This window comes from Stegastes partitus, unplaced genomic scaffold (assembly GCF_000690725.1).
Source record: "Stegastes partitus isolate 25-593 unplaced genomic scaffold, Stegastes_partitus-1.0.2 Scaffold67, whole genome shotgun sequence".
NCBI classification, from domain to species: Eukaryota; Metazoa; Chordata; class Actinopteri; family Pomacentridae; genus Stegastes; species Stegastes partitus.
In genome coordinates this window covers 591986-606665 of record NW_007577798.1, presented here as the reverse complement: position 1 = coordinate 606665, position 14680 = coordinate 591986, and the positions used below count along the sequence as shown (strand labels likewise).

Below are 14680 nucleotides of genomic sequence, written 5' to 3'. Positions count from 1 at the left end.
TCTAAATTTACTAACTAATGAAACGTCAACAATCCTTCTCCAGAGCTGCCACCTTTAAGTCATCAATGCTCTGCTCAGACCTGTTCACCTGAAAACTAGTCATCTGTCGGTCTGCCGTCCTCACACATCACGAATCCACACAAACGGGGGAGGCTGGTATCGTCACTTCCTTCTAAATCGAGCTCGGCGGTTTCTTGTGCGGAGCGACAAGCCTTAAACGCCAAACATTAATTCTGTACATATTCTCCATTTACATAATGATCTGTTTCACATGAGTTGGCTGACTGTTGCCAACTCATAAAATTGTTTCTTGTCTCACAAATAAGCGTGAAGTTCCTGTGAAAACAGGCTCCAGACTGACAAGGCAAGATGGAAACCTCCCCTCGCTGCACAACCTCTCAGCAGAAGAAACCGCGGCCAAGCACCCACTGTGCCACCATCCACCGTATCTATGACTCTAATCTGATTATTAAATTTGACGATGATGCATCTGTGTGGGTCCTATCAATGATGAATCATCCCACAAAAAGGAGATTCGGAATCTCATTAAGATTAGATGAACATAAATTAACAAGTGAATATTTAAGACCGAGATGTGAAGAGGTATAAAACAGTGTGTATCCGTGGAGTACAAAAAAAAAAGAAAAAAAAATTATTTATTTTTTATGACTTTTTATGTTTCATTGTAGTTTAACAAGCCGTCTGGTGGTAAAGAAAGCCCAATGGCACTTTGGGGATTTTATTTTTATTTTTGGAGGAAGTATTCGGTTGGTTGGGAGAGTAATGAGCTTCAAAACATGCACTGCTGAAAGTATTTTTACATGTTTGATCAAAGTTTTTGTCAGGTATTCGGAATGTTTCCGCTGGGCAGGATGGGCCCCAAATCATCTCCCTGTAGGACGATGCAGAAACACCTTCATTCTGCAGCCCAGGAGACGGTTTCGGATTCAAAAGCCACTCGCACAAAGCTATTGTACTCCTCATGAAGGTAGTCTTGTGCCGCTGCCTTTGGAGCTTGCTTTATAATAATAAATTCATTAACGCGCCGTAAATAATATATGAATAAATACATTTCCACTCTTTCTTCTTTGTCTTTGTGTCATTTGGCATGCACTTTGCAAAGGCACTCTTGGAAAGCTGTCTTTTTTTTTGTGTGTGTGGCTGAAGTGTTGTTCAGGTAGAAGCTTTGTGTTTCGCTGTTAATTTCCAGCATTACAAAGAGATTAGAGACGACTGCACCCAACAGCGGAGTTAGATTTGGGCGAAGAGGGCGAATCTAGAGCGTCTCCATGGGGGGATAAAGAAGCTCTTCTTTGTTGTAGCTCCACTTTTTTTTTTTTTTTTGATTCAGGCTGGATGGATTCTCACATTAACATCCCGGCTGCCTGGTGCAGCTTTAAGCATTCTGCCCCATGGTAAATGTAAAGTCTGTTGTTATTGTCGAAGCGCACATAGCTACAGGATACTAACACTTGTCAAAGTGTTGTGCTGAAGCACCTTGGAGAATAGTCTGAAGTTATCCCTGGCAGGAGATGAGTGAATTTCTCTGTCCTCTGAGGCTTACATATACATGAAAAAAAAAACAGTTGTACTGGTAGGTGTTGGCTGGCAACAGCGATTGTGATAATGCAAATGAGATGAAAGCTGTGTTTGAGGTTTGGCATTCGCGAACACACTTGCGAGTGAAAATCAACTGCGAAAGGCAACAATGACTGTATTTCGATGGAGGAAAAAAGTTCAGACGACCGTCACGGACGAACGGCGTCCTCTCGAGTGACGACGCCGCGCCGCGTAATTTTTCCTCACACGTCGTCGGTCTGATTTCAAAGATCGTGGGAGCGTTGGGCTTTAGCGTGGCTGGGTTTATAATAGGTCCTCGTGGGCTGGTGTGAGGGTTTGCTCACCGACAGCAGGTGTTCTGGCCTACATACAGTATGTGGAGGGAGATTGCGCCGCTGATGGAAGAAGTAACGCTACATCCTGGGTCACCGTTAAACCAGGAGAGGCATATCGTACAAAAGCACCAAAGATATGTCTTAATAAATCTCTTGGATGATGTCAGCTGAGGGCAGAATAGTAATGGCTGTGGAGTATGTCATTAAAATTAAGAGACAGCATGAGATAGGGTGAAGAATGGGCGGCATTGTCTAATAGAGGAGGCATTGTGAGAAGAAGCGATTGTGTATATTTTGGACAATTACTTGCTTGTTTGTATATTTTGAGTGATTATTCAAATGAGCCGTTTTGTTTGTGAGAAATGTCCCTTGTCTTTGGCTCTGTTATATTTGCACCTTTACCTCTCCAGATATATTTCACTGGGTTTGTATTGTTCCGCAGACGACCAAATTCCAGCAGGTAGTTCATTCTCACAGCACTGTGAAGCATCGCACCCAGCGGGAAAAATAAAAAAAATCCCCTCCCCGAGTTCATCGTCGCAGCATTACGGGAAAATGGATTCATCATCATTACGGAAAAATGTAAATACTTGAACTTCCAGAAGCTTAAAACCTCTGATTTCTGCGGATTTGCCACCTTTAATTTACACCTGAAGAGCTTCTCACGGTTACACCTCACACGTCAATGCATTTGCAGTCAGGAGTTTCTTGGAAATTATACGCCCGAGAGGTGAGGTTAGCTTTCAGTCCATTACCTAATGCACAGTAATTTAAAAAGCTCAAGCTTGGTCCTTGAATTACAAACTGAGATGACGGCGGATAGCGTTTGACATTTGGCTCTACATTAACTTAACTCATTTAACCATTAAAGGAACAGCTTATTCAGCCACGCAGCGAGCAGGTTCTTATTACAGCACAGGACAGCCGGCGACTGCTCGGCTCTCCTTATAATGACCTTTACAAAGGAGTAATTCCTTAAAGATGTATTGGATTCCTTGCGTGATGATATACTGACACAATAAAAACCTGGGGAACTCTGAGGAATTTTGTTGCAGAGGTAATTTCGTGGGCTGATTGTACAGTTAGCAGCACATATTGGTTGTTGCAAACTCCCCGCTTGTGAGAAGAGAACCCCAGGAAAACAAATTCAACTGACATAACGTCCAATTATGTTTATTAAAACAGATAATGTCGCATTATGTTTGTATTAATTCAACTTTCCTCTCCTATATCATTAGTGCAGCACACAAACTGTACCGCACACACAGAGGCACAATCGTTTAAACCGAAAAACAGAACAAAATTAAACCGCATCAATCACGTATACAGTATAACTGCCGTAGTTCAGCAAGAACCATGAACTGTTTTCAATATCGGTTGCTCACTTTTTACCTATGGCACCACGCTACCGGCTAACAAAGCTTGTCCTTTTGTTGGACGGACGCTGGCGCCGATAGTGCGCCAGATTGAAATGTAGATATATCAAATTGAATAAATGCTCCACTTTCGAATGCATCAAGCTGCAACAATCAGAAGGCATTTAGTGATGAGTCAATTTGTGTGAAATTGTGAAGCTTTTGTTAGATGCTGCTGGCATGGATATAAAATAAAAAAATAAAAAATCATGGACTAGAAAAATACAACTGCTGCTGCACGCCATCTCGAGCAGAGGTTCATTGTCCTCATCATGCTCCTTTGTACTCAGGAGAGAGAGCTGCCTGTTTGCGTTTTAACCATCTCATCATGGGCTGATATCCGGAGCACCGGGTGAACGCGGCGATGAGTAATTTAGTGGCTGGAAAACCGAACTGAATGATGAACTTTGATGATAGTCAGGAGTGAAAAAGATCCCTTTGCTGAAAATGTGCCTCTTAGTCATGTTGGCTGCGGCGGGATAAATGTTGCAAAAAAAAATAAAATGCACCCTCATATTTTAAATTTTGCTTTTTTTTCTGCTGTTGACAATAATCCTACAGTTTACTTGTCGGAAGAAAATCCACCTAAAGCCCTCTCCAGAAGGACGCTTTGTATCAGATCATTGAATTGAATGTCCATCCCCCACCAGTGGGACAGAAGGCAACATGGCAGCATGAATGTTGGTCATGCAGGAAAGGGGGAGGCAGTGGAGACCAAAGAGCTCAGGGCTACTCTGAGCAGTGATTCATGATATTTACTATTCGTTCCAGGTTTGAAGTTAATGTTTGCTGTTATCTAATACAATCTTATTCTGTAGCGTCCACTGATACGGGATTAGGATTGAGAACGCTTAATTAAATCTATATTACGGATCTGTATTACAAATGTGCAGTGTTAACATAATACTTAATCTAAGTTTACATTAATATAGCAATGCCAGACTCTGCAGTGCTTAACACAGAAAGAAAAAAAAAATCAATTGTTTCCTGCTTATTAACTTGTAATTATGGAGCAGTGCTTTCCACAGCCATTCATTTATTCTCTCATCTGCACCCGCGCAGCTGTTTTCCGTTTCCCTTTTATTGACGGACTCACTTTTTTTTTTCTTCTTTTTTTGTCATTTTTACCCATCCCCCTCACTTTCTCCTCTATCTTCATCTCTGTTTCACTCCCTCTCTTTCTTGCTGTCTCAGTGTAATGTGATCCAGGACCGATGCTGGCAGCCCCAACTGTGGCACTGCAATCTCTGCTCTGCTCTGGTTGCTAGGCAGCCTGTCTGAGACAGGGCTCAGTGATGCACCTCCCTCTGCCGTCTGCCTTCAAAAAAAAAAAAGAAATAATGAAATAAATAAATGAAAGAGAGCGTAGCAGGGTTGGCCAACAGGTCACCAGCCAAAATTCAGTTGATCCATCCAGATTCCTGCGTTTCTCAGAATAGGCAGCTTCACATCTGCAGTGCAGCACAGTAGAGCTCTGTGAGCCTGGGGGAGGTTGGGGGGGCTTCTGTTGGGTACAGATTTGTAGAAAATCACAAGCTCTTGCCCACAGGACAGTGTGGCAGATCTCCACTGTGATGCTGCCCACCTTCTCATGTTGTTTTGTGATGGAAAAATGCTGTGTGCAGATTTTGTGTCATCGCGCCTAGAATGAAACCTACCATGTGTGGCTCAAACAGTGGGCTGCTGGCAGGCTGCCCAGGTGTGGGATATCGGTAGGAGACTGAGGTTACTAGGAAGAAGCTGCATGATCTGCTGCTTTGGAGCCGCTATGAGTCACGGCTCTGGTTGCTCCATGTGGTGGTGGAGGACGTTGGCTTTGCTCAGCGCACAGTGGCCACATTTTGAGGCCTATTTTTCTATAATATCTTCACTTTGCGCCTGTAGGCGTCACACATGTTATGTGGTATAGCAGATTTGCATATAGAGTGCTCACATTTGGCTGGAGAAGCCTGCTCTCATGGAAACACTGCTCTGTGCCCTTGGTGAAGCGAATGTGTCATTTACACCATAATATCTAAAGGACATCAGCGACAATAAAGAGGCCGACCGTGAATTGGGTTCGTGATTTAGGCATCATCAAACTTTAATCCTGCTCATACCTGTGAATAACTTCCATCTATTTCTGTGTGTGTGTCTCTGCAGAAGTACAGGTACCAGGATGAGGAGACGCCCCCCTTGGAGCACAGTCCAGCACATCTGGCTCCAGGGAAAAGTGCAGAGATGCTTCACATGAGTGACAAGAACCTCGCTGCCATGGAGGCCATACACGGCTACACACCACACACACATATCTCTCCTGTCAAGGTAGGACACACACTGCGCTCATGTGCATTGTTGATCAATACGTAACACGATTACTACAGCACAATGCACTCAGCTGTCAACACTCAGGAATGTTGCCGCGCCAGAACAACCACACGCTTCCTTGAGAACATGTCGCAGAGCACGACACAGCCAGTAGATCACAATTAGAGCGTTACTGCAGTGCTGAATATTCAATGTGACATCGGTGAGGTAATTCTGACTTCATATTCAAACACACTCTGACACTCCCGAGTGTCACTGCGTGAGTCACGTTGTCGTCTGAGTCTATGAGATATTTTTGATGCGGATCAAAATAGGGCTGCAACCAACACTTGTTCTATTGTCCATGAATATGCTGATTATGTTCTCGATTGATTGTTGGGTCTATAAAATGTCAGGAAAAAAAAAAAAAGTCCATCTGGGATGTTGTTGACTGACGTGCTCAGATGTTTTGTTTAGGTTGTTGACATAAAGGAGTAAAGAAACTAGAAAATACTCAAATGTAAGAGGCTGGAACCAGTTAATCAAATATTTGGTGGTTAATTTAACAGTTAACAATTGACTTTCTTCCTTATTTTTCCAAATCTGTCTGCTATAGACGTGTATAGGTCTTTATAGTGGGATATAATAATTAGGGTGAATATATCCCCCATTACGAGCATGATATTAATCCAAACTGTGGGTCTGAATTCTCAAGTTGAATCACCAGCTGGATTTATAGTCATCACGGTAATGTGGTTTGCTTCATTCTAATTTCCTTCATTCAGAGACATACAGCGCTCTAAAGTCGTTAAATTTATATTAAGAGTTTCATTTGGCTCACGCGCAACGCATAATCTACGACAACTTCGCACTTAACATGACGTGTTGTCTGTTTTGAAATTCTAATCCGCCAGCAAAAGTGCTTTGATGGGAACATAATGCATTTATGAGGAATAAATACGCCCCCCCGGCATGTTTTAAGTGTCAGCTCAACTTTACACCTTTAAGAACATACACGTTGGGTAATCCGATATCGGAGTTTAGCTGCATGAAAACCAAAGGACGCAATCGAGATTTACAGTCGTCATCTGATCTCCTGATCGGGATGTGGTTAAAGATTCCGATGAACAAACTGAAATAAAAGCTCTCGTTATCGGTTTAGCGGAGGAAACATTACAGCAACAAACAGCCTGATTGGCACGTGTAGTCGCACTTACAGATCTGACTGATGCACGGCGGCGAGCAACAAATGCATTCTTTTTGTAATTCAATGAGACGGTTTATTTACCATAAACTCAAAGAGAACCTTTACACCGGAAAGGCTCGGTTTTGAAGTGGAACACAACTTTGTGGAACGCAATCACAACAGCTCTCAGCACAAACACTCATCTGAGCTGCAATTACCTCAGACGCACGTCCCACAAACGCAACATCTAATATCTCCGAGAGCTCCATGATAAAGAAGGAGATGTTGACACAGACTGCGCGAGAGCCACACAGTCGAAAAATCCAGCTGACATCAGTGGGAACATGAGCGCCTCGCCCGGAGTGCATTAACGAACACGTACTGTAGCTACAAATGTAAAGGTGTAAGCTATAATGACCACTTAATAATGATCCGTCTCATATGCCCACACATGTTTTTTAACAGCTGCTATTAAGACTTAAGCGTTTTGGTATTTATTTGCGTTGAGGGGTGGGAGTGCTTCTCTATTCCCCACGCGGGACCACATTGAAGTCCCCAGATATGTCCATTAAAGTGCTGTCTTCTAATGAGCAAAGAGGAGAGGCTGAGTTATTGCGCTTTACCCGCCTCTGTTTTAAAATATACAGCTGCCTGTTTCGGCATGAGCTGCGGTGGCCATGGAGCTTTCTCCTCGAGGGCACCGAGAGGCTGTTTGGGGACACTGTCAAGCTTAAAAAAAACCAGAGCTGTGGCATCGCGGAGTCACTTCCAGTCATCATTCGAGACACTAGAAACCAGTCATTATATGGCACAGTGCACACACCTTACTCCGGAGACAGATTTTAAATGAGCATCAAATCAGCGGGAGCGTCACGGGCTAATGAAATGCAGGCGCATCATAGGAGATGTGTGGAAACGCGCTATATGTATTACATCTGATTTACTGCTCTCAGGTCATTTGCATCTAAAAAGGATCCAAACAAAGCAGCAACTTGAACCCAACAGAAAGAATAACAGCGAACAATAAACAACACAAAGAAACAAGCCCCGGCCGTAATGTGGTTGCAGCAGTTTTGTCTGTCAGTCTCTGTTTGTCTCTTCGATGCTCCGTCAAGTCAAAGTGTGAATCCAGCAGCTGCTGTAGCCGGTGGAGGCTGACAGCGGAAAGGTGGCACATGTCAGTCAGCGTTGGAGCAGTTTTTGGGAGATATTTTAGGGGTGATCACAACACACCACATCAGTTAGAAGCAACACAACCTGCCTTTAAAGGCAGTTCAGGTTTTAATAAGTTAAAACGTGTAATTGTTCAAAGGGCGGACTCGCTCTCCTTTTCTGACCTTTTCTGGTTGGTTTGATTAATCCCAGTGATCTCAGTGGAGTTTGTCATCCAGCACATGCCAAGGGATGTGTAATTATTCACAGCTGAAGGGTGCATCATTTATTACGGTGATGGGATGGGAGACTTAGTCCTTTCTCTAAAAATCCACCATGATGAGGTTATTTAAGTCTGTTTAAGAGAAAATATAAAAAGTGATGTGTGCCCCGCAGGCTTTCAGATCCATTACGTGACTCAGTCTGTCAGCCAGTTTCCAGAAGCTCATATCAGGTACCAGTACGTCTGTGGGATGACATAAAGGAATTATCATCTTATACTGAATCACAATTACATCATAGGTGCAAATTTGGTGTGTGTAATAGGTCCTTAGGGCTAGACGAGTTCCATTAAGAGATGAGGCAGGCGATCTTTTTAATATTGACGAATCTCGTGAAAACACCACAAACAACAAATGTATTGACTTAAGTCTGACGTGGATTGTTTGTTTACGGCACAGAGCGCTGTCGTACAGAGGGTGACTTTGTGGTTGACGTCATGTTCAGGAGGTGTGGTGGAGCAGAGGAGCTACACTTGAAACCCGATTAGACCGCTTAACTTAATACGGCGTCGTCGCCAAGTTACCTAACGGGCAAGATGCACCGTACACATTCTAATTAATGCAAAAATTGCATTAGAAGTGGAAACCATTAAGAAAAAAAACAACAAATATTTACTTACTGAACAAACTGGATATCAGAATCTCCTGAGGGCCTCTTAATGCAATTAACCGCAGAACAAGCTCTAATTACGGTGAAGCGAAAACTGATTAAAAACAAGTGAACAAACAGTAAAAACTTTCTACAGAGAACGTATCGCTTACTCCACCGAGGAATGACGACAGAATGAGTGAATGGAAACAACGCGGCTTCGTCATTCAATCCGGACCGGCTACGTCATCCGAGCCAGTCGCACCTCCAAACATGCTTCTCTTTGAGGCGTATTATCCACTTAATTGTAGAATTCTTTTCAATTTGACCACCAGCACACTGATTAGAAGGAGTGAATTTAGCTAATGGCTCCATAATGACTTGTAGAAAAAAAAATGTATTGACTTAGTACTTCAGGCTGATGCTTTCTGAATGGGATCCCTCGGTGCTATTTCATTTTAAGGTAGTCTCGCATTGTTGGTTGGTTTATCGATCTGCAACTGAAAAGTCTGTGCCAAATACACTATTTACTAAGGTTTTACTCCTGTTTTGAGGAAACTACTTGAATAGAAGGTGCAAATAAGGAAAACATCCTCCACAATTTAGGAACAATTAGAGAGGTAAAAAAAGGCTGCAAATACAGAAAATACGACTCAATATTAGACAAAATACCCATCCATCCATTATCTATACCAGGGGTGTCCAATCCTGGTTCTCGAGGGCCACAATCCTGCATGTTTTAGATGTTCCCCTCTTCCAACATACCTGATTCAAATGATCAGCTCATCATCAAGCTCTGCAGAAGCCTGATAACGATCCGTAGCTTAATCCTCACCGCTCGCGGGGGGCTGGAGCCTATCCCAGCTGACTCAGGTGAAGCTGGAGAACCCGGAGAGAACCCATGCTGCACGGGGAGAACATGCAAACTCCACGCAGAAAGATCTCGGGTGTCCTAACCAGGATGCGAACCGGCAACCTTCTAGCTGCGAGGCAACGGTGCTACCCACTGAGCCACCCTAGACAAAATATAATAAACAAATACAATTCATACTGCAGGAATAACAGCATTTATCTGATATGATAATTAATTAAGCAAACAGAAATTTTGATTTTAAACAAACAAATGAAAAAACTCCTTTCTCTGAGCATATAGTCATGTTTCGGCATCACTGTTTAGTGACCCTCAGGAACAATTAAAACTCATGATTGTTGTTTGTAATAATTTCTGCATTATCTGTATTTGTACTGTGTTTCTGCTTTTAGTTGTAAGTGACACAGACGTTCTCTTAGTTTGCTTCTCCTTTGTCTATTTGCATGCATCCTCTTAAACTACATAAGCTCTCAGGGCCACCGCAGATTTATTACCTTGGAACACAAGTTAAAGCGGTTATTGAACTTTAACAGAACATGATATTTATAAAGTGTTGGTAATGTAAGTGTGGGCAGTTCTGCATTAAAATATGTCAGCAGGAGGCAAAGACTTTAGCCAAGAACCTTCATTTGGCATCAAAAGTAGGTTTGTTAATATACACATGATGTAAGTTTCCCCCCCACAGTGTTAATGTGCTGACTGTGCTACACATCTGTGTTGCCCTTGAGATTCTTTATTATGTTGCCTCCTAAAGCTTTTTATTAAATTCGGAGGACAAAGTACATTTTTCTGGACGGTTATTTTGCTCATCAGTCAGTCAGTGGTGTTTCTTTAACTAAACTTCCTACCTTTAATTAGCTCCATATTATTCATGTGTTTATCTTCCACGATGCCTCTCTCGGGCCTCGGAGCTTTCTCATCTCAGATCTCAGTTCTTGAAGTTGTTTTGGTTCATTGCATCAAATTCATTGCATCATATACAGTTGAAACCAGAAGTTTACTGTATAAAAAGACAGAAAACCTTTTTTTTCCCCTCATTATCTGACATTAAATCAGACTATACTTATCCTGTTTTAGGTCAGTTAGGATTACCAAAATTATTTCTATTTGCTAAATGCCAGAAAAATGAGAGATTTTTTTATTACTTTCTTCAAAGTCAGAAGTTTACATACACTAAGACTACTATGCCTTCATACTTTTTCGGAAAGCCTAGATGATGATGTCATGGCTTTGGAAGCTTCTGATAGATTAATTGACAACATTTGAGTTAATTGGAGGCACACCTGTGGATGTATTTTAAGGCACACCTCAAACACACTGCTTCCTTTTGTGACAACATGGGAACATCTAAAGAAATCAGCCAAGATATCAGGAAAACAATTGTGGACCTTCACAAGTCTGGTTCATCCTTGGGTACAATTTCTAGATGCCTGAAGGTTCATCTGTTCAAACAATTATACACAAGTATAAACACCATGGGAATGTCCAGCCATCGTTCCAGAGATTAACATGTTTTGGTGTGAAATGTGTGCATCAACCCCAGAACAAAAGCAGAAGACCTTGTGAAGATGATGCTGAAGCTGGTCAGAGAGTCATTATCCACAGTGAAACCAGTCCTGTACCAACATGGGCTGAAAGGCTACTCAGAGAGGAAGAAGACATTAGCTACTCCAAAAGCAACATAAAAAAGCCAGATTACAGTTTGCAAATGCACACAGGGACAAAGACCTTAATTTCTGGAGACATGTCCTGTGGTCTAATGAAACTCAAGAAAATCTCTAAAAGAAATTCTGTCTCTCATTATTCTGGCATTTAGCAAATAGAAATCATTTTGGTAATCCTGACTGACCTAAAACAGGAAAAGTTTAGTCTGATTTAATGTCAGACAGTGAGAAAAAAACGTTACATGTCTTTTTATACAGTGTACGCAAACTTCTGGTTTCACCTGTATAAACACAAACTTTCATTTTGTTTTTTTAAATAAAGAAAGTCAACTAAACACGTATCTATATCTGACATAATAATTTATATTTTGTTTCAGGTCCAGCTGGAGAGCTTTGTTGCATGTTATTTTATATGTTTGGCAAGTCTACTATGTAACTAATCTAAGTGCTGGAGTCTGAAGCACTGCTTTCATTAACAAATTGATTCATTCTGACACAGCAAATGCAAAATAAGCTTTAACATCTTTGACATTGAAGTTATACAAGATCTTTAAACTTCTAATTTGGTTGGTTCCCCGCTACCTTGTTACCTTAACACAACAAAAGCACTCAATTCTGGAGAAATCTGTGGTTTAAAACTCAACTGCAAGGGGTGGTTTTCTCCACATCAACCCTCCAGATTGTGTTTTTGTTAAATGATAAAGTGGAGCTCCATTAGAGAGGAGTGGTCCATTCCACCCAAATCTCCTAAGAAATACTTTGGAGATTTCCCCTTCAGTTGCACAAATGAAAATCTGGTGCAAAACATATGTGTGACACAGAAAACTGCCTTTAAAACAGAAACAGTGTGGAAATGTGAAGCGGTTTGGAAAACGCATTCCAGCTGTTATTAAGACACCTACGTCGCAGCGAAATTTTGGTCTTGAGGATATTTTCTCTATCACATGAAAGGGAGCATGTTGATGTTGTTCACAATGTTTTGGGAACCAGGACTGGCCCTATTTCTATTTCTGGAATGCTGCTATTATTTATGAAGTTTTGTGTTTCTCTTCAGAGAGTAGTGATGCACTATAGCAGTAATAGTGATGAAGGTAGTGAGGGTTTTTTTTTTTTAAAGCTATGTATTTCTTGCTGGTTTAATAAATCATGGGTGACGATGATGAAGCTGACGATCAGAATGATGATGATGATGATGACGATGATACCTGGTGCCGCTCCCTCACGCGGTGTCATGACGACCTTACCGTGTCTCAGTCCTGACATTGTGGTTTTATGACCCCGATCATTACTGTGCGAGCGTCAGCGGCCCTCAACAATCCCATTTCCCAAGTTTTAGTTTCACATCTCTGATACGTTTGGTGCATCTCTTTCCCCTTTTCACCCTCCCTCCCTGCTCACGACTGGGTGCGAGCAGCGGAAAGGTTAACGAAGTTGACTTGTAAGCACAAGCTTGCCAGTTTGAAACTCTTCATCTCCAAGGAAAGTCTTGGTGGGGATAGTATGATTAAATAAATTAGTGCTACTTAAAAGCAGTGAGTGAACTTCAGAGGAGCCGGGGGGAGCTTGACTCCTCTTAATAAGACATGAACTCCCCTTGAAGACGTGATTTGTGAAATTTTGCGGGAGTCTAAAATACAGACAGCGTGCTATTTTGGTCGCGCATTTCTATTTTTCTGTGTCCTCATCAACATGGAACATGTGTAAAACGAGGTTATTATTGATGTATGATTCATGCATGAAGGGGATTCATCACTGATTCACTTTAAATGAAGATAGCGACACGCGTGCTGGTCTACTACTGAAATACTATAAACTTCACTCAATTTAACTCATATCAGAAAAAAATAAACATGCCATCTGCTATAAAACAAAACAGAACACGCCTCGCCCTCTGCTGTCTTGAAAGCAGCAGCTACTTCTCTTCTGTTTTCTTACTATTCATAGTAATCGTATAATAATGCTAAAGTGCTTTACAAATGTTGAATCTTTCGTTTTGCCATTGAGCAAGGCAAGTCCAGGATGTTTCCAGCGGTGCCGTGAGCAGAAGGCCATGTCTATATTAGGAAAGAGAAGTGCGCGGATAGTGTCTGTAAATATCAGGATCAGCATGAATCCACCTGCCAGGTACTCTACTGGATCAGCAAATACAGCTGCCACAACATTCATACTTTAATGATGTGCTTTGTTGCACCATAAAACTTCCCCCCAATGGGAGGAAAAGTGTCTCCTGACATGTGAAAGTGCTGCACTGCTGCTATTTGTACAAAAAATTTAAGCTGTATTGTTTAGTGCAGCAGCTTCGGTTTTGCAGAGTAATCCATTTGGTTTTTAACAGGCATTAACAATCCCGTTGTGTTTTTCTGTTTTATCGATTATATGTTTTTGAATCTGTTTTTCATTACCCCGTCTATAAGCTGTCAATGATGGTGCTCTATAATCAATCGTGTGATGTTTTGTGTTCTGTCATCTGCCCCTGATTTGCATTTGTGGAGTCAGTGCACGATAAGTAATAGAAAAACTTGTGTGTCTTTATATTCACGTGATGTTTTGTAAAAATGTCTGCACACACAGTCGGTGTCCCCCTTTTACGCACATTTTATGCAACGCTGCACTAACTGTGTTCTATATGGTCGACTGCAGCGAGTTTCCAGTGGTTTTGTATATGGCACATGTGTCATACATTAAACATTACGGCGCGATCGCAATATGGGTCACTGAACTTTCATACTTAAAGCATGCAGATTTCTTCTTAATAAACGGTATCAGCAGTCATATTTGATAACTCACGGAAAGACCAGAACAAAACCCATTGTTCCTCCCTTGTGTCCATCCACCATGCCCTGCACAATTACACTCTCCCTTCTGTTGTTTTGCAGCCTGTGTTGATGTCTACGGGACACACTCCAATGTACACCTCCGCTGTTTCCACACTGGTAAGAGCACAGCGATCCGCGCCGCTCCGTCAACGTGAAAGTTCCCGGCATCATCATCAGTCATCATCATCAGTGTGATTTTTCTTTTTCTTTTGTTTTATCCTCGTTCTCCGTCTTTATTGGATTTGGTGTCCCCCCCCCCCCTCCTTCAACGGGCTTGGCTGTCTCGGTGCGGAGAGACAGCTGCCCATTCATCGCCATTTTATCTGTACTGCCAGAGGATGAGGTCATCTGTTTGCCGATCATATCAGTGTATTCATACTCATTGTCATTCAAATCTCCTTTGTCTAACAGATTTGCTCCGCTCGTACTCAGCAGCTATTTTTGGGAGGTGATGCTGAAATCACACGACTGAAAACTTTTTAAATTTTCAAACACCTGATAATGTTGTTGTTCTGTTCTGTTCCT

The 14680-nt window shown here is 42.0% G+C and overlaps 1 protein-coding gene across 1 annotated transcript in view; it reads left to right on the top strand.

Annotated features, from left to right (window-relative positions):
• Positions 1–14680, top strand: part of dlg4a (discs, large homolog 4a (Drosophila)) — a 67689-nt gene that overhangs the window by 28972 nt on the left and 24037 nt on the right. Inside the window, exon 2 of the mRNA XM_008276235.1 lies at positions 5453–5614. Coding sequence (XP_008274457.1) covers positions 5453–5614 — 162 coding nt within the window. The remainder of the gene's footprint in view (positions 1–5452; positions 5615–14680) is intronic.